Source organism: Cygnus olor, chromosome 28 (assembly GCF_009769625.2).
Source record: "Cygnus olor isolate bCygOlo1 chromosome 28, bCygOlo1.pri.v2, whole genome shotgun sequence".
NCBI classification, from domain to species: Eukaryota; Metazoa; Chordata; class Aves; order Anseriformes; family Anatidae; genus Cygnus; species Cygnus olor.
Genome location: NC_049196.1, coordinates 2667396 through 2689930, shown reverse-complemented (window position 1 = coordinate 2689930; position 22535 = coordinate 2667396). Strand labels below are relative to the sequence as shown.

At 58.6% G+C, this 22535-nt stretch overlaps 3 protein-coding genes and 1 non-coding gene across 16 annotated transcripts in view; all 4 read right to left on the bottom strand.

Annotated features, from left to right (window-relative positions):
* Window positions 1-241: 241 nt before the first annotated feature.
* Window positions 242-2877, bottom strand: AQP10 (aquaporin 10). Of its 2 annotated transcripts, XM_040539255.1 has the most exons (6): window positions 2267-2877; window positions 1406-1532; window positions 1131-1268; window positions 886-1004; window positions 594-811; window positions 242-514 (listed from the first exon to the last, which is right to left on the bottom strand). In XM_040539255.1, the coding sequence occupies exons 1-6, from the start codon at window positions 2369-2371 to the stop codon at window positions 322-324; spliced, it is 900 nt and encodes a 299-aa protein (XP_040395189.1). In that variant the 5' UTR covers window positions 2372-2877; the 3' UTR covers window positions 242-321. The 2 variants fall into 2 exon arrangements, with proteins under 2 accessions (XP_040395189.1, XP_040395188.1); XM_040539254.1 differs by having other exon boundaries at window positions 886-1268.
* Window positions 2878-2970: 93 nt separating this feature from the next.
* HAX1 (HCLS1 associated protein X-1) lies at window positions 2971-4610 on the bottom strand. Its single transcript, XM_040539257.1, is given in 9 exon segments — window positions 2971-3090; window positions 3182-3325; window positions 3409-3559; window positions 3668-3783; window positions 3866-3911; window positions 4024-4233; window positions 4236-4358; window positions 4360-4435; window positions 4543-4610. Coding segments are annotated over 8 exon segments (894 nt in total). The 5' UTR covers window positions 4596-4610; the 3' UTR covers window positions 2971-3090; window positions 3182-3206.
* A 656-nt stretch (window positions 4611-5266) lies between these two features.
* The window catches only part of UBAP2L (ubiquitin associated protein 2 like), a 29903-nt gene continuing 12634 nt past the window's right edge, over window positions 5267-22535 (bottom strand). For 3 of the 12 annotated variants that reach the window (XM_040539239.1, XM_040539242.1, XM_040539246.1), the window contains 20 exons: window positions 21147-21199; window positions 19764-19849; window positions 19154-19325; window positions 18084-18285; window positions 16532-16809; window positions 16080-16252; window positions 15186-15375; window positions 14525-14579; window positions 13891-14065; window positions 13312-13384; window positions 12556-12751; window positions 12370-12458; window positions 11616-11669; window positions 10910-10991; window positions 9121-9338; window positions 8926-9031; window positions 7660-7727; window positions 7193-7390; window positions 6697-6759; window positions 5267-6179 (listed from right to left, as the gene is read on the bottom strand). In XM_040539239.1, coding sequence (XP_040395173.1) covers window positions 6084-6179; window positions 6697-6759; window positions 7193-7390; window positions 7660-7727; window positions 8926-9031; window positions 9121-9338; window positions 10910-10991; window positions 11616-11669; window positions 12370-12458; window positions 12556-12751; window positions 13312-13384; window positions 13891-14065; window positions 14525-14579; window positions 15186-15375; window positions 16080-16252; window positions 16532-16809; window positions 18084-18285; window positions 19154-19325; window positions 19764-19849; window positions 21147-21199 — 2627 coding nt within the window. In that variant the 3' untranslated portion in view covers window positions 5267-6083. Of the gene's footprint in view, window positions 6180-6696; window positions 6760-7015; window positions 7040-7192; window positions 7391-7659; window positions 7728-8925; window positions 9032-9120; window positions 9339-10909; window positions 10992-11615; window positions 11670-12369; window positions 12459-12555; window positions 12752-13311; window positions 13385-13890; window positions 14066-14524; window positions 14580-15185; window positions 15376-16079; window positions 16253-16531; window positions 16810-18083; window positions 18286-19153; window positions 19326-19763; window positions 19850-21146; window positions 21200-22535 lie in introns of those variants that run through there. The other 9 variants (XM_040539240.1, XM_040539243.1, XM_040539248.1 and 6 more) reach the window with 4 other exon arrangements.
* Window positions 11093-11227, bottom strand: LOC121061031. The gene has a single exon (XR_005814961.1). It is a non-coding gene; the product is annotated as a small nucleolar RNA SNORA58 (small nucleolar RNA).

Here is a 22535-nt window from a genome sequence, read left to right as displayed (position 1 = left end):
CCATGGCCGCGGCGGCGCCGGTCGGCGGGCGGCGGCGGAAGTGATGCGGGGGCGGCGGGGAGAGACCGGGGAGGGGGGGGGGGGGACGGACCCCGGGGCACGGCGGGGAGCGGGGCTCGGGGGCGGCCGTCGAGGCCCCCATGGCCGGGCCCGACGGTTGTGACCCCCCCCCTCTTGCCCGGTGCCCACCCCCCCGGTTCCCCCTCCTCCCGGTACCCCCGTTTCTCCGGTGCCCCCCCCTCCTCCGCCCGGTGCCCCCCAGCACAGACACACGGTGCCCGCATCGGGGCTCCTTTATTGGGGCCGCGCCGCTGCCCGCTGTCACTTGTCCCAGGGCCCGGCTCCCAGGGGGATGGCGGTGCTGCTGCTGTCCCGCTTGGCCCCCCGGGCGCCGCCGCCGCCGCCGTCCTCCGCCGGGTGGTGGAAGGCCACGAGGAGCTGGTAGAGCGCCGTGCCCACGGCCGCCCCCAGCAGCGGGGCCACCACCGGCACCCACCACCAGGCGTTGTCCCTGCTGGGGACCGGGGCAGCGTGGGCACGGGGGAGTCCGTGCTGCCCCCCCCCCCCCTTTCCCCATGTCCCCCTGTACCCACCTGAAGACCTCCGCGCCCCAGCCCGCCACGTAGGTGAAGAGCCGGGGCCCGAAATCCCGCGCAGGGTTCATGGGGCAGCCGCAGTTGGAGCCCATGGAGACCTCGATGGAGAAAACCAGCAGGGCCACGGCCACCGGCTCCAGGCCCTTGGGGACGCCCTTGTTGCGGGTGTCGGTGATGGCCAGGATGCCCACGATCAGCAGCGCCGTGCCCATCACCTGCGGGGCCGGCACGGCAGCTCAGCGCCACGGGGGTCAGCACCCCGGCAGGGGGCCGCGGGGCTGGCACCCACCTGGTCCAGGAAGCCATTGGAGAGAGAGAGGTACTTGGCAGGGTACGTGGCGAAGATGGAGGCGGTCTCCAGGGGGCCGGAGGCAGCGAGGGTCCCGTTGCTGTAGAACTGGATGGCATCTGCGGGGCAGAGCCAGTGCACGCGTGCCGGTGCAGGGCACATGCGGAGCCAGGACCCCGGCAGCACGCCCGCCCCGTGCACACCCTGTCCCCAGAGTGCCGGGGTGCACATGGGCTTCTGCATACCATAGTACAGGGCGTAGACGGCTCCGGCGGCGATGAAAGATCCCAAGGTCTGCACGGCCACGAAAATGGGAAATTTCCACAGCGGGAGCTGCCCCAGCAGGCACATGCAGAGGGAGAAAGCTGGGTTCAGGTGAGCCCCTGCAACAGAGCGGGGAAGAGGGGCTGGGAGCTGGGGGCCTGAAGGATCCAGAGCCGGCAGCAGCCTGGTGCTGGAGGGGCGAGCGTAGGGAGCGCAGAACAGAGCCCCCGCAGCAGCGCAGGGACCCCAGCCTCACCAGAGACTCCCCCCGCTGTGTAGACGGCCACCATGACAGCCAGGGCACCCGCCAGGTAGGAGGTGAGGATGTTCCCCTTGGTCCCGGAGCTGGTGACCATCTGCGCCGAGCCGCTCAGCGTGATCAGCTGGGGGAGAGGGGCACGGCTCCACCACCGCCTCCGCACCCCCAGCCCCTCACTGAGCCCCTGCACAGCACCTGTGGTCCCGCGCGCTGCGGCCACTGGCGGGACCAACACCACCCCGTGCCACGCGCTGCCCCGGTGCCTCTTCCCCTGCAGTCTCCGCGGTTTTGTGTGGTTGGGCGCGGGGCTCCCCCATTTTCTGGGCTCCAGCTGCCCACGCGGGACGGGCCAGGCAGGGCTGCAGTTACTGCCCTTGCTCACGTTTTTGATGATGAGGGAAAAATATTATCAGTAACTGAGTCATCTGCTTCTGCAGGGAGACGTCGGGGCTGGGGGGCGCTGGCAGAGCTGCGGTGCCAATGTTCACCGCTGCTGGATCCGTCCCAAGTGCCCAGCACAGCTCTGGAGCCCAACCTTTGCCTGCCTCGGGGCAGGAGGCGTCAAGGCACGCATTGCCCTGCTCTGCTCCCTCAGGCACACGTGGCAGCACCCGCTCCCTTATCACACCGAAGCGCCCGCAGCAGAGGGTGCATCAGGCATCGTGGGACCAGGGTTCACGCCGGAGGTGAGGCGGGTTTGGGGTCACTGTCAGTCACGGCACAGCCACCCCCCCAGGCAGCCCCATCCCATCCCCGTCCTGGGGCGCAGCACAGCCGCGGGGCTGCAGGACCCCAGCGGTGGCCGCCCCGCACTCGGCCCCGTCCCCAGCCCACCCGCAGCCCCCATGCCCCACTCACGATGAGCACGAAGACGGCCAGCAGCTCGGCCAGGCACTCCCGCAGGAGCCGGTTGCGGACGTGGAGCAGGGCCTGGGCCCTCTTCAAGAAGGACGCGGAACCCATGGGGCCGGCCAGGCAGGGGCAGTGGCAGCAGCACCGGCTCCCTGTGGCATTTTATGAGCCCCGGGCTGGGGTGGATGATAACGCGCAGACTTTAAACCAATCAGGGCTGCGAGATGCAGCGGGGAGACGCCTCGCAGGGACCAGAGTCCCGTGTGGGGCTGTGGGCAGCAGCCGCGTCCCTGCTCCCACCCGTCCCTGCCTGTGGTGCTGGAGCCCCCCGAGGATTCCCCGGCAGCCGCGGGGCACCGAGTCCTGGCTCGTGTAAGTCCGCCCTGCCCCGCGTCCCGGTGTGGGAGCCTCCCCAGCTGGAGAGCCACTGCTTTCCTCCGCCGGGTCCCTTCCCGAGCCACAACCACAGGCAGCGCTAATGAAAAGGCCTTGGAAGTGCTCCCAGGGCCCTCGAGAAGGGCCCGGGGGAGGCGATGAAGCGGGAGGGGGAGGCGGGCAGGGAGCAGCGCAGGCACAGGGCCAGGGCAGAGGAGCCCCGTGGGTGTCTGCGCCCGCAGGGCAGCCCCCGGAGCTGCAGTGGGACCCCCACCTCCAAATCTGGGGGGTCCCAGCCCACCCCGTGCCCGAAGGAGCCTCGCACGCCACCGTTAGCATAAATAGACTTTATTGCTCTGTACACATATACACGCTCGCCCCCAAAAGGCGGCGGTGCCCCAGAACGGGGGGCAGCCCCCAGCACAGCCGCTGCGTCCCAGCAGGACCTGACCCACCTGCAAGGAAAACAGGCGGGGAGAAGGGGCTGCACCCGCCCCGGGCAGAGCCAGGCAGCCCCCCCGGCTCCCCCCCACCCCTCTCACGTACGGGGGCAGCTGCCAGGAGGGCAGGGCTACCAGCCGGAGAACCAGTGACGGAAGAAGGTGCCCAGCACGGACGAGGGGTCGCTCAGGGTGGGAGCGCGGAGCTCGTCTTGCTGCGGCCACGTGCCTGCGAACTGCGCCAGCTCCCCTGGAGGGCAGGGGGGGGCTCGCTCGCAGGGCGCCATCCCGCTCCCCTCAATCCTCCCGCACCCCCCTCGGCGCCCCACTCACGGTCATCCATGTTGAGCACCTCCTCGCGGTAGTCCTTGCCCGTCCCGTCCTCCTTGGTGGTGGTGACAAAGGCCTGGTCGCCCCTCCGGAGGGTGACGGTCGTCTCGCGGCGCCCGTGGCTGTCCTGCACGGTGCGGCGCTCCTCCACCGCCTGCTCGGGGCACCCGCACCGTGGCACGGGGCACCCACAAAGTGTCACGGGGCACCCAAACGGTGGCACGGGGCACCCACGCCGTGGCACAGGGCAGAGCACACTCACCCCGTCAGGCAGCGTCACTTTGGTGACGGAGACGCTCTTGAAGTAGGAGCGGGGCTGGGGCTCGTCGGGCCTCAGGATGGTGCCCAGCCCCGCCGAGGACACCTGCGAGTCCAGATCTGCGGGGCGGCCGCGCGGTGAGCGCGGGGAAGGGGCGCCCGGCCCCGACCTCCCCCCACCAAAGGCGCCCCCCTCACCCACCTCGGTCCTCCCTGCGCTCCGGGGGGGCCGGGCGAGCGTCCTCCAGCTGCAAGGCAAAGCCAGCACCGGTCACCGGAGCCCGGTGCCGGGGCCCGGGGAGGGGGGGGGCTCTGCCACCCGAGGCCCCCCCCCGACAGGGCAGGGCCCCCTCCACGCACCCCCGGGAGGGGGCTCCAGGGCCGGGCCGGGTCTCGGGCGCCCTCGGGGCCGTCCGGGTGCTTCAGCATCGAGTCGCGCAGCGGCCGCCCGGGGCCGGGGCCGGGCAGGGGGGGCTCTGCGGGGCACAACCGGGGCGGGGGGGGGGTGAGGCCGGGCATGGGGGCTCCGCCGAGCCCCCCCACCCCCCCACGAGCCCAGCCCCGGTCCCGTTCCCACCTATGGCCAGAGGGGGCCCGGCCCAGGGCCCCGCGAAGACGCCCAGGAGCTCGCCCGCGTCCCGGAGCAGCTCCTCCAGGGCGCCGCCGGGGCCGAAGCCGAAGCCATCGGGGGGGCGGCGGCCGGGGGGGGCCCTCGGCGTCCTCGGCCCCGTCCTCGTCCCGCGGCGCTCCGCCGAACAGCGGCTCCCGGGGCCTGCGGGGGGGGGGGCGCTGAGACCGGGAAGGGGAACGGGGGTCCCGGAGGGGGTTGCAGGGGACATCCGGGGGGGGTTCGGGGGGGCCCCGGGCCCGTCCCGGTACCTGCGGCCCCCCGGGAGCCCGAAGAAGCCGCGGAAGGCGTCGTAAAAGCTCATCGGGCCCGGCCGCGAAGCGCCGCCGCCCGCAGCCGCAAAGCGTCGCCGCCGCCGCAAAGCGCCCCCGGAACCGGCACCGGGAACGGGACACGGCCCGGGGCCTCCCCGCAGCCCCCCCGCCACGGCCCGGCCCGGCCCCGGCGCTTCTGGGGAGGGGACGGGAGCGGAGGGGGCCTGGGGCCTGCCGGGGGCGCGCAGCGCCAGTAGCACACCAGTAACACCAGCGGTCCCAGTAGCACCAGCAGCCCCACTAACACACCAGTAAGAGCGGTAACACAGCAGCCACTCCATCAATGCCAGTGGTCCCAGTAACACCACCAGCAGCCCCAGTAACACACCAGTAACCCCAATCACACCACCAGCAGCCCCAGTAACACACCAGTAACCCCAGTAACACCACCAGCAGCCCCAGTAACACACCAGTAACCCCAATCACCCCACCATCAGCCCCAATCATACCGCCAGCAGCCACAGTAACACCAGTAACCCCAGTAACGCCAGAGCATGGCCCCGAGGCAGAGGCAGGGGGAGCAGGGCCAGGCGGTGACGTCCCTGTGCTGGGAGCCTGGGGGGCCCGAGGGGAGAAGGGTCCCACCGGGGGGGAGTCCAGGGGGGCCGGGGCCAGCGCTGCCCCCCCCCGGGGCACAGGGAGGGATGAGAAAGGACACACGTCGCTTTGTGATCTTTATTCTCTTCAGTAAATAACCCCCACGGGGGCTGCAGTTGAAGTGAGCGGTTTGAACTGAAAAATACAAGATCTGGACTGCATAGAAAAAAAAAAAAAACAACAAAAAAAAAGACCAAAAGTAGAGGAGAAGCAGGAGATACTTACAGCGTGCAGGGGGGGCAGGACCTGCGCTCGGGGCCCGTGGAGGGAGAACAGAAAATGGGGGGGGCCCTCCCCAGCTCCTGGGGGTGGTCGCAGAGAGCAGCGGGGCGGGGGTACGGAAATGAGAGAACTACAGGACGGCGTGGGGTTTTTGTTTTTATATACAAGACACATTTATCCATTAAATTTAGAACACGGTACAAAAAAAACACTTCAACTAATTCATCTTACAATGCTGTTCATATCAATTACTGTTCTTATTCCTAATAATAAGGGGGTTTGCTGTAGGCGACTCGCAGCTTCCACTCCTTTGGATCCGAGAGGTTCTGGGGCAGCAGGAGGTGCGGGGAGGGGGAGGAGGGAGAAAGGAGTAAAAACCAAAAAAGGCCCCTACGGCAAACGATTCAGAATCTGAATGCAGAGAGAGGAGGAGGAGGAAAAAAAAAAAAAAGAAAAAATACAAATTCTATATTACATACAACAGGAAAGGTGGCTGAAAACAGACAACGCGGAGCCGCCTGCTGGCCCGCCCTGCCCTGCCCGGGGGCCGTGGGGGCCCGGGCACTGCCCCGCGCAGGGCGCTCTCCTCCCCGCATCCGTCGGTGTCGGCTCCGTGGGACTCATCCGGAAGCAAGTGGTGGGCGAGGGCCGCCCCGGCCTCAGTTGGCGCCCCAGCTGTAGCTGTTGTAGGCAGACTTGTTGGCCTGGGATTTCTGGGGGATGGAGCTGCCTTGGCTGCGCTGCCCGGAGCCGCTCTGCGGGGAAGGGGGGCAAGGAGGAGAAGCAGAGGGTTAGCACCGGGGCGCGGGCGCTGCCATCCCTGGGGTCCCAGCCCCGGGCAGCTCCGCAGGGTGACGCTGGCACCGCTGGCCCCGGGCGCTGCAGGCTACGGCTCCTCGCTGACCCGCCTCAGCCCAGCGCAAAGCTCCCCGCGGCCTCCGGCACCGGGGGGCACGGGCTGCCTCCCGCACGGGCAACCGGAGACCCTGGCGCCGTGCCGCTGTCCCCCCCCCTTGGTGCCGTCCTCCGGAGCAGTGGCGGCAGCGAGGGCCCCGGCCGCACCGCGGGGGGAGAGAGGGGAAGGGGATGAGCACGGGGGTGTGTGTCTGTGCGCGCGGGTGTGTGTGTGTGCACATACTGACTGCGGGCCTCTCTCCTCGCCTGGCGGGGCCACGGGGGGGGGGAAGGAGGGGGCTACGTGAGCCTGGGGGGCCTTAGGGGCGGGGGGAGACCCCAGGGCAAGTGCAATGCATTATCAGAGAGGTTCATTACCTGATCTTCCTGCTGGCGTTGGCAGCACAGTATCATCTGCAAATATGGAAGCTGTTGCAGTACCAGGATATGTAAAATAAAGGGACAAACTATGACAATAGAAATCCACGGTTAGACCTGAAAGCTACGGCGGGGTCGTGGCTGTGGCGAGGAACCCCTTTAACTGCCTTACGGCCTGCGGAGCCGCCACTCCGAGGACCGGGGAGGTCAGGACGGACCAGGCATGTCTGCGTGAAGGGGCACTACCCGACCGTACCTGGTACAGCCCAGCAGCAAGGGGCTGTGCCGAGTACCCCCCAGCGGAGCGCACCCCGGGGCCTTCCTCACCTCGTCCTCATCGGCCCTGTGTGTATGTGCATGTGCGTGTCACCGCGTGTCCGCATGTGTCCGCTGCGGGGCGTGAGGGAGGGAGGGAGAGGGGGGGCTGGGGGAGCGAGAGCCCTAGAGATACCCCCGCGAGGGGTATAGGTACCCCTGGGGCGGGGGGGCTGCTTACCTGCCCGTCCTGCTGCAGGTGGTGGTGGAGGATCTGCGAGTGGGGCTGCTGATGCGGGGTCAGGATGTGCATGAAGGGGGTGGGGGGGTACGCCGCCGCCGTCGCGGGGTTGATGGGGCCGCCGCTGCCCAGCGCCGAAGGCAGGTTGAAGGAGGCTGCCGGGGTTCCAGTGTGAAATCCCTGCTTCTCGAAGGATTGCTAAGAGGGAGAGGCCAACGGCAGAGTAAGGCCAGGCACCGGGACGCTTCCCCTTCCCAACGCAAGTCATTGGCAAGGGAGCCGGTGCCTGGTGCAGGGAACGGACCGATTCTCTACCCACAGCCCTCCCTGGGCTCAGAATTGCTTTAAGTGAGGGTAGGCCAAGCGTTTCCCTTCTCCCTGTCCAGGGGCTCCAAGGGGAGACCCCTCCTCGCCCAGGGAGGCAGTGCCTGAGCTCCCCAGCAAAGCAGTGCACGGCAGGCACCCACCTGAGTTTTGGAGTAGACAGAGCCCGAGATGTCCGGCACGCCTGTGTTACTGGATGTCACAGATACACCTGGGGAGAAAGAAACACCAGCCTTAGGGTTCAGCAGGAGCTGCTGCTGGCAGAGCCAGCACCAGGTGGCAGCGAGCAGCCCGGCGATCTGCCAAGGCTGGGAGACATCCCCCAGGGAGCAGAGCCTTGGCAAGGCCAAGGTGCAGTGTGCCAGCACGAGGGCAAACTCTCTCGCTCTGAACAATGGTAGTTTCTGAAAGCATCCAGAAAAAAAAGTCAGGGGCCTGTTGCCACTCAGAGAAACACAAATTCCTGAAAAGCTCAGAAAAGAACTCTGAGAAGAGCTGAGAGGATGCAGCAAATTAAACAACCCCCCAGGCATGATGCACTGGCAGGAAGGGCCTGCGAGCTCCTTGGCCACGAAACAGGCAACGGCATGTGAAGGCGACTCAACTGTAGGCTGACAGGGTTGGTGCCTTTTAACAACTGGCAACACAGACACACAGTCCGCACTTGGTGCTTGGTGTTTCTAAAAGGTGGGGATACAGAGAAAAGCCTCTGCAATCATTTAAGGCATGCAAAAAGTGTTGAAGATTTGAAAGACTCAGGTTTTGCTTTCTCAGAAAGTTATTTCAGGTGACCTGTCGCATAGCTGAAGTATCTTTGTGATGAGAAAACAGTCCTAAAAGGTTCTCAGTCCTAAAAGGTTCTAATGCAGTGGAAAAAGGCAGCACAACTGGAATCTAGAGGCTGGAAGACAGATCCAAAAGCAGGCCCTTCACAATCAGCCAGATGCTGACCGGTGAAACAAGACAAGCGGCAGGTTCACCGCCACCTTGCGTCTTAGAATCGAGACAGGACACTTCTCTAGAAACATGCCAAGCACAGGAGTCAAACAAGTTCCCAGGCTCAGATCTGGAGTAACCGTTGATTTATCGATCACATGTACATGGTAAAATAATTCAATTCAGTGACATCAGCTCCAGTGTGAGCCAAGGCCCAGCCGTGCAGCTGCGAGTCTCAGAGGAGGGCGTGAAATGCTCTGTGCTCCTCAAACCCACACCAGGCCTGTGAATGCAGAACAAGCCTGGGCCTCCTCGAGGAGAATCAAACCACACGTGAGCTGCACCGAGGCCATTTCCCCTTCTGGATGCTGCTGATGTGAAGGCAGCGGTGCCCTCACGCAGTCAGGGAGACCGCGAACAAGCCCCACAATAACGACTCTACTGATGAAACGATGCCCGGCCAGGTCTCTTACCAGCGCTGTATCCGTGGGAGCCATAGCCGCTGGGCTGCTGGAAAGGGGTCGCTGATGCATTGACGCTGACATTCACACCATGCTGCTTGGAAGAGGTAGGAGCAACCTAAAGAAAGGAGAGGAAACGAGTGAGAAGCAGCTCTGCCGAGGTGTTCTCCTGACCCAAATGCCAAGCCCTGCCTACAGGGAACTCACAGGGAACACGGCGGGCCCGTACTGGAAGGTGCTAGGGAGCCCTGGTACCCCTGTGTAGTACGGCAGACTGGTGTAACTGTAGCCAGGAGGCAGCGCTGGGTTCAGGAACGTCTGCTGCGTGGTGTGGTGAGTCTGGGTCTGGCTCTGCTGAGGCTGGGCCAGAGTCGTTGCAGGAGCGGGGGAAGAGGCATCACCTCGACCGAATTTTGTTAAGTCACCTGGAACACAGATGAAAGGAGAGTGAGGAACAGACATGCCAAATCCTGGCCCATTGCAGCTCATCAGGAGGCTGTGTCACCTCTGGGCTAACAGTGACACGGGCCAACCCCTCTCCTGCTGTGCAGGCAAGCCCTCAGACCGCAGCGTGACGTGCCAGCTAGGTACCAGTGAGGCTGTGCAGCTCGCTGCTCGCCCACCCCTTGCTCCACTGACAGGCAGAACTTCAGCAGAGAAAGGAAACCCAGAGCAGCTGAACCAAGGTGCTGCAACACCCGACACCAGCCCACCTCCAAGCCCTGCATAAGCCCCGCTGCCGGCCGCCTGCACAGGAGCAGGGCCGGGGCGCTGGAGCATCCCAAGTTCCCTCTGTGCATCGACAGCGACCCCAAACACTGCTCCCCCCAAACCAGCCCCAGGCAGCCTGGGGGCCCTGTCCTCCCAGCAAACAGCTCTTTGAGGAGCTGAGCCAAATATCTTCCAGCTGAGGATGTGTGAATGGCCCCTTTTTTTTTTTTTTATTTATTTTTTTTTTTTTACAAGCAGGGCTCACACCTCCCTCTTTCTTGCCTGGTGGCACTGAATCAAATGTCACTGCGGAGGGCCAGCAGCCCGCAGGGAGTCATCGGAAACCTCGCTTCCTCTCTCCCCGGTCTGGACTCGGCTGCGGGGAGCGGGGAAGCCTCCCTTTGCCCTTCTTTAGGAGCACCTGCTTGGCTCCTCCACGCAAACACTCTCCCTATTCAGAGCTCACACAGTAAAGCCAGTGAATTTCTCAGCGCTGCCCCAGCTCACAGGCAAGACCAGGGTAGCCACACACATTAATTATCATCGATGTTAACTTGGCGAATTATGCAAGCAGCAGCCCTGTGCTCTGAGCTTGGGATTTCAGCCTCAGCACGCCAGGCAGAAGCACTTCTGCACAAACAAGCTCCCGCTGAAGCAGGGGAGAAGCCGTGCTGGAAAAGGAGCGATCCACAAAGTGCAGCAATTCCCAAAGCATGTAAAGGCTCAGAGCAACTGCTGCTCACAGGCCTCCTTTCTCTAATTCACCCAGTGAATCAGCAGTTCAGACAAACAGCACCTTCCAAGGTCAGTGAGAGATCAACCACCTGCTGGGCGTTTAGTTTATATCTGACAGATCCCAATTGCCCTTCTTCCTCTCAGACTGTTGCATGGTTTAGAAACCAAATCTCTCCAGATATTTCATCCCAATTTTCTTGATATTTTCACTCCAAGTGCCTTCAAAGCAGTGCTGACTGCTTAATCTCTGCCTTGCCTGAAAAGCAGCTCCCCAGTTTTATGCCGTAGGGGTACTTCCAGCCCTTCCTCACTCCTTTTCCAACAGCCCCATCATCTCCCACATCCCCATCCTCCTGGTAACACGCCTCCACATGACCAAAGACGTGAAGAATTCAGCTGGTGAGAAGAGTGCTCCAGACCAAAGGCAGGGCGGGAGGCTGGGGCTGACGTAGCTCCAGTGGACCACGGCACAGGGAACCACCAAGCAGCAGTGGTGTGTTTGGCAAGAACACCTGAGCAGACACACAGCCAGCTCTGCCTTTTCCCCTACCAGAGTACGGATTGCTGCTCAGGCTGCCATCTCTTCCAGTCAGCGGGGTGGTGGGTGTAGGGAACGGGATGCTGTAGTAATCCTGAAGGATAAAAACAGAGGAGAAGCAGCTTTATAAGCTCTGTTCTAATATGAAAAGCAGCATCATTTGGAAAACGGGGATTTCCAGACTGCAGCCACTAGCTGTGTTGGAGTATGGCAGTTCAATCAGTCACATCAAGGCTGATGACAGCCTGCAGCAACCCCAGGTTTTTATTGCATGCACCGTCCCCCTCGTCTGGCTATTAGAAGAACCAGATAAGGTCTACTGGTGTGCAGTCCTTAAAATGCCTGGATTTTCCCCACCACTTCACAAGTGACATACATCGTATTTCTAAATAAAAAAATCAGGTTCAGAGGTATCAGGTATCTACAGGAGCTCCTCACTCCACTGCTGGACACCACAGCTCTGCTTGCAGCAGCGCACGTGGTCCCTAGCCCCCCATCAGCACTGCTCCCTGAACTAGTGCAATTAGTTCCCGAGTGCGAAGGAGCAATCGATTAACTCCTCCCTAGTGCCAAAGAGGTGCATCCACTCGGCACCCCGTTCTGCCAGCTCTTCAATTCTTCCTCGCAGCCTGAGGGGGCTGTGCACCCAGCGCATGCAGCACGGGCAGCTGTTAGGGAACATGGAAGTGGTCTGTGCACGTCAGCCTTCAGTACTCACCAACGGGAATCTCGTCTGGAGCATTTGCAAGTCATCATATCCATACACCTGTGGCTAGAAAAAGAGCAGATGATGTTAGGGACACAGATTAATTTAATTTTACATTCAACATTCAGATGAACGTTGGATAAAGCCAGATCAGAGATTACACCAGCTGCAGACAGTCAGCATTCACTACTGCAAGACTGATGCCGCAAAGAGTTTCTCCAAGCTGCTCAGAGGAAGAGAGCACCAATGCCTAGCACCACTGCCTCAGACTGCAAAGGCACTCAACAATTCTCCTCTAGAAGTTACTGCAACACTGAAATATGCCTTCACCTTCAAAAGAAAGCCGTGACATAGCCCTAGCCTCTGTGGCAGTTGTCTCCCTTGTTCTGTTTTCTGTCATAGCACATTGCTAATGCAGCTCCATACTTTTATGAGCCTCTGACTTTGGCTGTTGCTCCCCAAAGGCTGGGAAGGCTGCAGAGAACGGACAGACAGTACCTGCTCTGTGGTGAGCAGCTACAGCCCCTTACCCACAAGCGTACATGGATTTCCTCTGCCACTACCTAGGGAGCAGCAGGTCCAAACTTCCTGGCCCAGGCTGCCCTGCTGGGCTGCTGTTACCAGCTTTAGCTCATGCTGTGAACCAGCTAAATCTGCCTGGCCATCTGGTGGCAGGTTTGGTTTCACTGCTGCACTCCGTCCCTCCCTGCTAGCTGCAGGCTGAACTAGAAAGGCCCTCGTGGCACGAGGTGGTCGTCCCACTCACCGGATAGGCGTGTAGCAATCCTGGAGCCATGATGTATGGGTTAGGCAACAACGGTGGGACTCCAGGAGGGAGATTGGGAGGGGCTTTTCCTGAAGAAGGAAGAGAAAGGAAGAGTCACACAGTGAAGCACACAGCAGAAGCTGTTTCTTTGTGCCTCCCCTCATTCAGCAGTACCCGGGAACATACCTGATGTCGTTGCAACGGAGCTGCGAGTCGAGGCTGTCACCGTGGAGTTACTGCTGAGGCTGAGGCCCAGGCTGCTGACACTGCTGAGACTGGATGAAACGCTGACGACTGGCGGGGCAGCTGATACCGTGCTAGAGGAGGTGGAGAAAGTGCTAGCAGAAGAATGGAGGCTTGCTTCACTCTCCACACTTGTGTGCTGGGGAAGGAAGAGAAGAGAGTGAGGGAACCGGGCTGACGTAACTGGCTGCAGAAATCCTGCAGGATGTGTGCAGAACATTGCGCAGCTCTGCCTGCTCCCAGACATTCCCGATAGCCTGCAGTGAACTCAGCTGCTGCAGCCTACAAAGAAACCTGCTCTGCACCTGGCCTGAGACCAAAGTCCTGAGGAAGCCAACCCCTAACGCTTCCAAGCCACTCGCGCTGCTGTGTCCCAACGCATCGAGCTGCTGGGAGAAGCAGGACTGAACACCACGCCTGCAGCGAGGAGATTTATTCTGCGGCAGAAGCCAAGAGCACAGGGCTCTACTGCAGGAGCTCCAGCAGTAAATGTTTGAACGGCGACACTCCAGCAGCTACAAATTTGCTCTGACATCTTGTTGCAACTCCGTGCCATTTTTAAGATCTACTACAGGCTTGAGAGAAGCCGCTATTATGTCTGAAACAGGCAGGGGGACAAAAGCCCTAAGCCAGGGGTGCACAGACAGCATCTGGACAGCAATAGAGGAGTGCACAGTGCTCGAGCACACCCAGACTCACCAGAAGAGTTGAGGTTGACGTTCGCCCAGAGGACGTGGATGAGGACAGACTGTTCTGCTGGGTGGGTAACGTACTGCGGAGAGAGGAGAAAGGCTGTCAAGCCGAGGTGCAAGAGTCTTCACTTGTAGCACCAGGCCAGATCCCATTCCCCACCTATGCTATGTGGTGAAAAAGTACATCCCCTGATGAGACACAGATCACATCCAAAAAACCCCACGAGGCCTAGCTGCACCAAGGTGCATCCCAACACAGCCAGCAGCTCCCAGCCCAGGCCTCGAGCTGGCAAGGCTTCCCAGACAGAGCACCTGCACCACCCTAAAGGAAAGGGCCTGTCTGCCTCCTGAGTGGAAGGACCTCCAGCCCCACAGTCACTCCTCTCATCTAACTCTGGATATTTAAAATTTGTTGTTGGGGCTGCTGCAACAGCCGACCAGCTCCAGATGGACCCAGACCTCTTCGAGGAGGCGCCTTGGGACGGGACGAATCATTTCAACCCATCTCCCCCTCCCCACTGCACGGAGCCCGTACAAGACAGACTTGGATGCTTTGCCTCCCTAGAAATCCACCCCGTGCGCTCACCTGCTGAGCTGGGCGGTTGTTGTACTGGGGAGCTCCTCGCTGTGGCTCAAGCTGCTGAGAGCTGTCGAGTGCTGGCTGGCTGTTGTCAGCAAGGCCGACGCAGACACCCCGTCGTTGAGAGGCGCGATACTGGGAGCAGAGGGGGAATCGGACTTGACTGCGGGGCCTGTAGCACCTGTGAACAAAGAGCTTTGGGTTAGGGGCAGCTCGTAGAGGACAGTTCAGTGGCAAGGATCAGCAAAGGTTCATCCACAGGAGCAGGGAGGTCTGGGGGTCTCAGTACTGCCAACCAGTTCCACACTTGTGACAGTGTCACTGTGTTGCATGTCTCGCTTTGCCCCAATACCCCCGTAGGGTCAATGGCTCTGCAAAGAGCTTCACGCCCTGCCAATGAGGAGCTTTTCACAGAGTAATTATTGTCATCAGGGAGAAGACGTGAGGGCTGACTCATCAAGGATTTCATGGAATCACCAGCAGAAGGCTGAACAGTTCCAGGTAAGCAAACAGTGTGAGTGGCAGCATTTAGTCCAGCACAGGAAGGACTTCCTATTAGCCCAGGTGAAGCTTTTCATCCAAAGCACAGAATCCCAGCACTACAAGAGGCCCAGGACACCCACGGCACTGGCAGACTCACCTTCAACGGCCTGTGTGGTTTGTAATGGCGTGGGTTGTACGGAACTGAAACCATTCTGAGGAAAAAAAATAAAAATAAATGAGTATTGGGCATCGCAGCTGCTCATTTCCAGAGGCAGATCTAATGTCAACCCCTGCCCACACTCCCTCCTCAGCTATGAAAAAGGGCACACTACCAAATGCCACCAGACCACACTGGGTTCAGTCCCTAGCTCAGCTAGTCCAGCACCAACGTGAGCCCCAAGCACATTTGAGACACATGCAAGAAGTGCCTCTGCTGCTGGCAGTTAGGCTGCCTCAACATCCCAAACCCAAGCTAGCCAAAAATCGACGTTACTGAACCTGTGTGGCACGCAAGAATCAAACCCTGCAGATAAAACTAAATCCTTAGCCTGAATGTCACTCTGCTGCAGGGTAATTATGCGCGACACGAAACATGGCCCGCAATCCACTTAACCTCTGCTAACCCCACTGGCCCAGCCCCAGGTAAGTCACGTAACTGAGGGCTCCGGTACCAGCCAGCAGAGCTCTCACCAGAGGCCACACGCCACGGGGTGAGGCTGGAGGATCAGACACGCTAGCTCAACCACTTGGCTTCCCCCAAGGCAGTGCTTCGTACCACACTTGCCCAGCAGAAAGGATGAGCGAAGCTGTTTGCCTACCTTGGCCTGGGTCAGATCTTTCTGGGGCGAGGAGGAGATGGAATTTGGGTATCGCCTCGTCTGGGTGGATCTCTGTTCGTACAGTGGTCCCTGAGCGCTGTTCTGGGAGGTAAACGTTGCTGTCTGTATTGTGCCGCTCTGGTAACCAGACTCCTGGCTTTGATTGGACGAAATTGTGGATGAAGATTCACTACAAAGAACAAAAAGGTTTCGTTTTCCTCCAAATCAGCCCCGTCTGCGAGCTGCTGACACAGACTGCAGGCTCACTGTTCCAAGTCTTCAAAATAAAGAGCCCCAAGCCCCGGCACAGAGGAGACACACAACGCAGCCAAGGGCAGGAGCAGACCCAGGAAAGAGCTGACCCCGCTGCAGGAGGGTGCTGGCACCCAGCTGCAGGCTCACCTCACGCTGCTCTGCTCCAGGTGACATTTCATGAGCTGTCACCACTCAGGTCCCAGCACTCAAGGGACCAGACACCGAGTGGCAGCCCAAGAGAAGATGGGAGAAATTTGTTTTGGCCACACATCAGCACCGGTAGCTACTCCTCCTGCACCACGTCCCGGTATGCCAGGCAAAAACCCACGGGAAGCACACGGAACCTGCTCACCAGGAGCGAGGAGGAGCTGGGCTGGGGATTCCCCTCCAGTCTTTCCAGCAGACCAGTTTTCTGCAGCAGGAAACCTCTGCTTTCTGTACAAGCACCCGAGGCCAACCGGTCACAAAGCTGCCCGAAAGCCTGCTGGCAACTTGCGCTTTGCTGTTGCATACCTTGTCCCCCCTTTGCGACCACGGGCAGGGTCAGAAAGGGTCTACTAGCATGCAGTGTGACTGCAGCCCACGGGGCAAGCTGCTCCCTGCTCGGATCAATCCCCCCTTTCCTCAGGGGGTCCTCACCTGGCGGTGCTGGTGTACAGGCTGCTCGGGGACTGGCTAACGGCGGCGCTCGTGGTGGGCGTCGATTCGTACTCCGCCAGAACAGGCTCTGAACCAAACTGTAATGCCCCAAACTGCAGGTTTAGCCCTGAGATATCTGCTGAGCCAGGCATTTCCACCGCAAGTGCAGGAATCTGCAAGGCAGGGAAAACAGAAATGCTCAGTCACTCCCCGGGATAAGCACAGAAAAAGACTTCAGCTCCCCCAGTCCCACCGCACAGCGGTGGCTCACGTCCTCTGCATTACTCTGTGCAACCCAGGAAGGCAACTTATCTCCATCGCCTCCCCTCCAGCCCCCCGAAGAGCCAACGCCAACCCCAGGAAGGCCAAGAGCAGCCTCTCCCTCAGCAGCACGAAGGCAGCTTGCTGGAATTCTGGCAACACAACGCCTCCTTCCCACCATCACTGTGCACCTTGGATGTTAACGACGCTTTTTTCTTTTGCTGCTTCAGCTTCTGCTGTGCCGGCTGGGGACTGGAGGACTGGTTGTCTGAGGAGCCCGGGGACATTTGGGGAACGGGATTGGTTTTGCTGGGCAGCGGCGAAGAAGGGGGTGCCGGCACGGTCGTGGAGGCAGTCACCACGGGCTGCTTCTCCTGCATGAACACTTCGATCATGGTTGAAGTTGACGTGAAGGCCTGACGCTTGGTGAAGGGACTATGCACAGAAGAGTCCGTCGGGTTCTTGAGATCTGCCGGGGGCAGAGAGCTGAGTTAGGCTGCGTTTCCATAAAACGGAAGCAAGTTCTGACATTTCTCACTACCAAGAAAAATAAAATCACTTCACACTGCGCCTCCTGGAGCCCCTTAAAATGAGAGCGCAGGGAACCCCAGCACCCCTAGTCCTCACTTTGCACTCTCAGCACCATCCATGCTGAGACTTTTAAGCCCCTGTCCCCAAAACCTATTCCATCACCTCCAGGGGACAAAGCAAGCTCGGACAGCAGAAGTCCTCCATCCTCCTAAAAAGCCAGACTTTAACGTCCCTTTTGTGGAGGCACCGCATGCCTGCCTGGCACGGGCTTGGCAGTGTTTCCTTCCCCTTCTCTGCCAACATTGCTGCGTTTCCTTGCCTGCTCTTTCCCCTGCAAACGCAGGGCACCCTGTGAGCAGCACCCCCAGCCTCAGGACCACCCTCCTCTGCCTAAAGCAGCCAGGAGCACAGCCTATTAATACACAGCTCCTGTTCCCTCCGACGCTCCTCTGTGGCTCCTTGTCTGAAAAGATCGGGAACTGCCAACACCGACTGCAGCTAGGACAGGGCTCAATTTTTCTTCAGCTTAGATTTGAACCACAGCCATATCTCTCCGGCAAGAAATGAAATGCACGATCGGAAAGAAACGGCACTAGTACCCAACCGCAGTATTTCTGAGATTCAGGCCTGTAGGGCTCAACATCTCATCTGAAAAGCACGAGCCTCTCTTAACTGGCGTTTGCCCCTTCGTGCCAGCCCAGAGGCAGAATTACTTCTTGGCATTTAGCAGTCACCAGAATCGCATTCCTTTAAAAGATGCATCAGGTCAGCAGCGAGACGAGACTGACAAGTGTTTGTGTTCAGGAAGCGTTTGCTGGAAGCACCTACTTGCAGATCTCCTGTTACACAGCTTTACACCCAGCAGTAGCTCTGCACAGCGAGGGGCTTGGGAACCCCAGATCCCCGGCCCCGAGGCTGCCTGGAACAGCCAAGAGGCTGTGGTTTGCCTGCTCCCCATATAAAGGGAACGGGGAAAGGCTCAGATGCACTACTATGCTTTACTCTTGTCAGGGAATGCCTTATACAAACTTGCACCTGTGGCTCTTTTAATTTCCCCAAGCTTGGTTGCAAACTTGAGGGGCATTTGGTCAAAGGGTTTGAACATCTGTTCCTCCTCCGAATCCCTCACCCTGCTGTTTGCAGCACGCTTCTGCAGATCTGGGAGAGCACAGAACGCGTCCCCCGTTGAGGACCTAAGCTGCTTTCCCTTACCGTACTGCACGAGAGACGAGGTCTGCGTAGTGGATCCCAGGTCCCAGGAGGAAGCAGTGGTGCTGCTGCCAGGCTGGGTGTGCTGAGCAGCCAGCTGAGCCAGAGCCTGGGCTGTCTTGAACTGCTCCAGGAACTGAGAACCCGTGGTACTGCTGCCTTTGGCCTCCCCGACATCTCCGAACCCTTTCCCCAGCATGCTCACCTGCAATTTCAGCAATGAAACAAAGTCAGCATCTCCCCTGCCTTGGAACTTGGCTCAGAGGACAGGCACATCTCCTAACACAAGCCCGAACTCTCTGCACCCTGCTTCTTCTCGCCGAGTGCCTCGGTTTAACAGCCTTGAGCTTCAGGTACACAGACACCATCGGCAAGGAGGCCTCACACTTGTCTCACAGCTTTTACCACGCTCGAGCCCAGGTAACTCTATCTATTGCCTAGCCCACTGCATCGTGCAGTGTCCTGGAGGCTTTCAAAGCCAGTTAACAGACAGATCTTTAAAAATGTACTGAATTATACACACGCACTCGGCTTCACCAGACAGGACAGCCACCACTAGAACTTGGCTTTTCCGTTGGGGTAGGTCAGGAAGGCGGCTCAAAACCACCTCATCATTTAACGCACAATTTCTTCGCTGAAGTTATATGACAATATTCCCAGGTCTGCGCACACCAATTCAGATTCAAGACCTCCTCCCTTCACCCATCAGCGCAAAGGTGCTAGCACTTCACCCCACACCAAACCCCCAGCCAGTTCCAGGTCTCTAACTGATGAACTTGCAAGCCTCTGGATTGCAAGAGCTTCTCCTTTCCTCTGAGCAGGAAAGAGGAAAAGTTGCAAGCCCGGCAAGGGCAGCAGGGCAGGAATGATCCCATTTATTTCTAAGTAAGCAACGGGTTGCATGCTTCTGCTTACAGCAGACTGGCAAATCACCCAAGTGGAAGACTCTGCCACACGAAGCAGACAGGTCTCAGAACTGGAATTTCCCACGTGGCCCAAATGCAGGCAGAGAGCGGCAGGGAAACCAACGTTTGTACAAGCCCGCATGCTGGCAGCGAGCGGCATTTCCTTACCATGCTGTGGTGAGAGAAGGAGTTACCGGAGGTCGGCTGGGCCATGGCACTCTGCTTGGAATTGCTGAACACCAGCGGCTGGGCCAGGGAAGGAGCCTGGGATGACTCCAGGTTTGTTGACTCGTTCTCCATGGAAGAGGGAGTCTTTCCTAGCAGTACTGCAAGGTCGATTCTGGTTGAAGAAGGAAGACAGCCCGCTGAGGTGAACAGGAGCTGTCACAGCCCTTGCCTTTACTAGAGCAGTGTGCTACCTCCAGCCACAAGATTTGTGCTTTTTACTTTAAACATCCGATGAATCTGCAGAACTTTAACTCACAACTGCCACTAGCGACCTCCAAAGGACAGAGACTAGGCAACATCCTGCACAGCCTTCTGTTTACATCATGGAACACGTACTTTTAGCACTGGCAAATGCCCCAAAATCTGAAGAACCAGTGGCAGAGCCTAGAAGAATCCTGTAATCCAGACCTTCTAACTCAACTTCTACACTTAAATACGTATTAGCTCATTCAGAGCTGCTGCATTTTTATCTAGTTGGCAAGGTTTAGTCTCCAAAAGCAAATTGCTCTGAGACTTGGGTGCCACTTGTCCCACAAAACCGGGCTCTCACCTCTGTCCAGCTGTGATTGTCACATTCTCTGTGGGCAGAGGCACTGAAGACACGTTGGAGGCAGTGAAGATCTTAGTCTCAGACAGCTGAAAGATAAAGAGGGAAAAAGGAATTCCAAAATTCACACCAGCATGGTGGGACTCCGAGCGAAGCACACAAGTGTTTAAGACACAGCCCCAGGATGATTCAAGAAATTAGGTGTTAAAACTTCAACATTTGGCCCCCATCAGAATCATCTTTCTGCGTATTTCTTCTTGGACAAGTGCACAAATCACCCCTAAGTCAAAAAAATAAATCCCTCTACAAATTTCCTGTAGTCCACAAGGCCCCAGCACCCCTGGTGGATTTAGTTAGGTGCTCCAAAGTCACGGTGTTCAGCACCCATCTGCAAAGCCCACTGCACGGGTTAGGTGCAAACATTGCTGAAGAAGTCAAAGGGAAAAAAAGCTTCAGACTGATAGTTTAGCTTCCAACACTCCTGGTTTCACCTGGGTGATCTGACCAGACACCTATTATACCAGATATCTATTTACACTGTGGAAGGGAAAATAACGCTTCTCAAAAACGAACGAAGGGGAGGTTTAACAACTACCTGAGGCTGAGCTCAGAATTCAGCTGAATACAAACAGCTTCTATTCCAGATTGAGGAGCTGCCAGCAGCTAAGCTGCAGGAGTTTAAAAACAAAACCACAGCAGAGGAACCTCTGAGAGCATATTACACACACTGAAGGCAAGACAGGCTACCAAGACACTCTTTAAGCAAAGACCTGGCTGGAACAGACGGGAGCTGCCTGCGTCTCCAAACCCAGCAGGAGAGCCTCCCTCAGACAGTGCCTGGAAAGCAAAAGCTTTCTCTTCGTGCCCGTTCCGTAGGCCTAGCTAAAATGAGCATGCAGAACTAGCAATGCTACTAAAAAGCCCAACCCTGCTCCCATCTGCAAGACCAGAAGTTCTCCCTCGATTCAAAGACTGGTCTGAAGCCCAAATCAGAAGAAACTGATAGACAGGCGTTAACAGCAGGTGATAACATCCACTGTCTCTCAACGGAGGCTCCAGGTAGAGAACAAAACTCATCAAGACAAGCCAGAGAGCAAGGCCAGTTGATGGAAGAATTCAAAAAATGCTGCTGGAAGAAATAAGAGGACCACACTCAATGCTCCAGGAGAACCCTTGCTGTCCTGGGCTCCTGGGACAAGCTCTACGACACCCATGTTTTAGCAATATTTACTCTCCTCGGTCATCAGAGCTCCTGGAGCTGGGAGCCTCGGGCTATGCCCGGAGCGTGCAGAGGGTGGACTTTGTGCTTCTCTCCTAGCTGTGTACACGGTCAGGACAGCACCCCGCCAGCAGCACGCGGAGGAGAGGGGTTCGGGGAGTACCTACATCTTCATTCCAGTCCTCCGTGCCCCATTCTTCCGTCGCTGCCCTCCACGCACCTGAAGGACAACAAGAGGCAGAGAAGTTAGGCGTGCATCGAAGCTCCGCTTACAAGAGCCGGGGAAGCACTGGGAAGCTTTGCAAGCAGCCGAGAGGACTTTTATTTGCCAACCAGACAAGTTAAAGCAGCCGACCCCAACCCAAAATTCACGGGCAAGTTACCACGAGGGGATTGCCCCAGCCTGGCTCAGGTTGAGCAGCACCAGGGGGGGCCCTGGGCCAGCAGCTAGGGCAGCGCGCGCCCCCCGGCACCAAACAGGAAAGCTGAGCCTGGCGAGGAAGCCCCGGCACCGTCCCCGGCCTCCTCATCCCATTTCCCTGCTCTCCCTCCTCCTACGGCAGCAGCACCCACGAGCAGTTGGTGTGACCCCAGCAGCTCGGACAGAGCACCTCTGCTGCGGGCCCCCTTTGTGCAGGACCCACCCGGCCGAGCCTTGAGCCTCCGCAGCACCCAGGGGCAACCGAACCGTTCGCACGGTTGTTACCCCCCCACCCCCCCAAAAAATGTCAAAGCCTCGCTGCACCAGAAACCCCCGTGGAGAGGGGAATGGGAATCTGAAAGGAAAATTTCTGGGGCTAACCAACCCATCAGTGTTCTAGGTCCAATTCTGGAGAAATGCTCGAAGTGAGGAAGCTTAGGGTATCAGGGGGAAAAGCACAAGGTTTCAGCCACAATAAATCGCAGCGCAATTTGCGAGACGAGCAAGATTTACCAAAGGGAAAAAAAAAAAAAAAAGGCAAGCTTTGCCTGGCTGCATCTTCAACTTGTTCGGTCCCACACAGACACCACCATTTAACCCCAGTACTTTGAGCTGTATGCGGTGGCTTCCAAATCCATTAGGCGAATGAAAATTTGGCGTGGGAAGAAAGCGGGAGCATTTTCCATCCCCAATATTCATAGGGAAAAAAAAAAAAAAAAAAGGGGGGCAAATAAAGAAAGCCCCCTGCCCAGGTCAGTTCAGCCCACGCAAAGCAGGTGAACAGAGGCCAAGACAGGCAGGGGGTTAATTCTGGAGGGAGTCACAAGGACAGAACAAGTTGGCATCAGCCCCTTTATCAGCTGAAAGCCTTTTACAGCATAAAAACAGCACGTGGAGAATGAGGACTTTGCAGATCCTTCTGTAGGACACGATCAGGCTCTTGGGTTTTGGGGGGAAGAGCTCAGCAGATCTCCCCATACACACTCCAATTCTGAGGCCAAAACATCTAAATAGCTGCTTATCTACAGGTGAGGTGTTCAGAGGACCAAAGAAGTATTTTCTTTTATTCTTTGCCTGACATTGAACCAATCCAAGAAGCTTTCCTGGATTTAAGTTCAATTTTGGGGGGAATTTT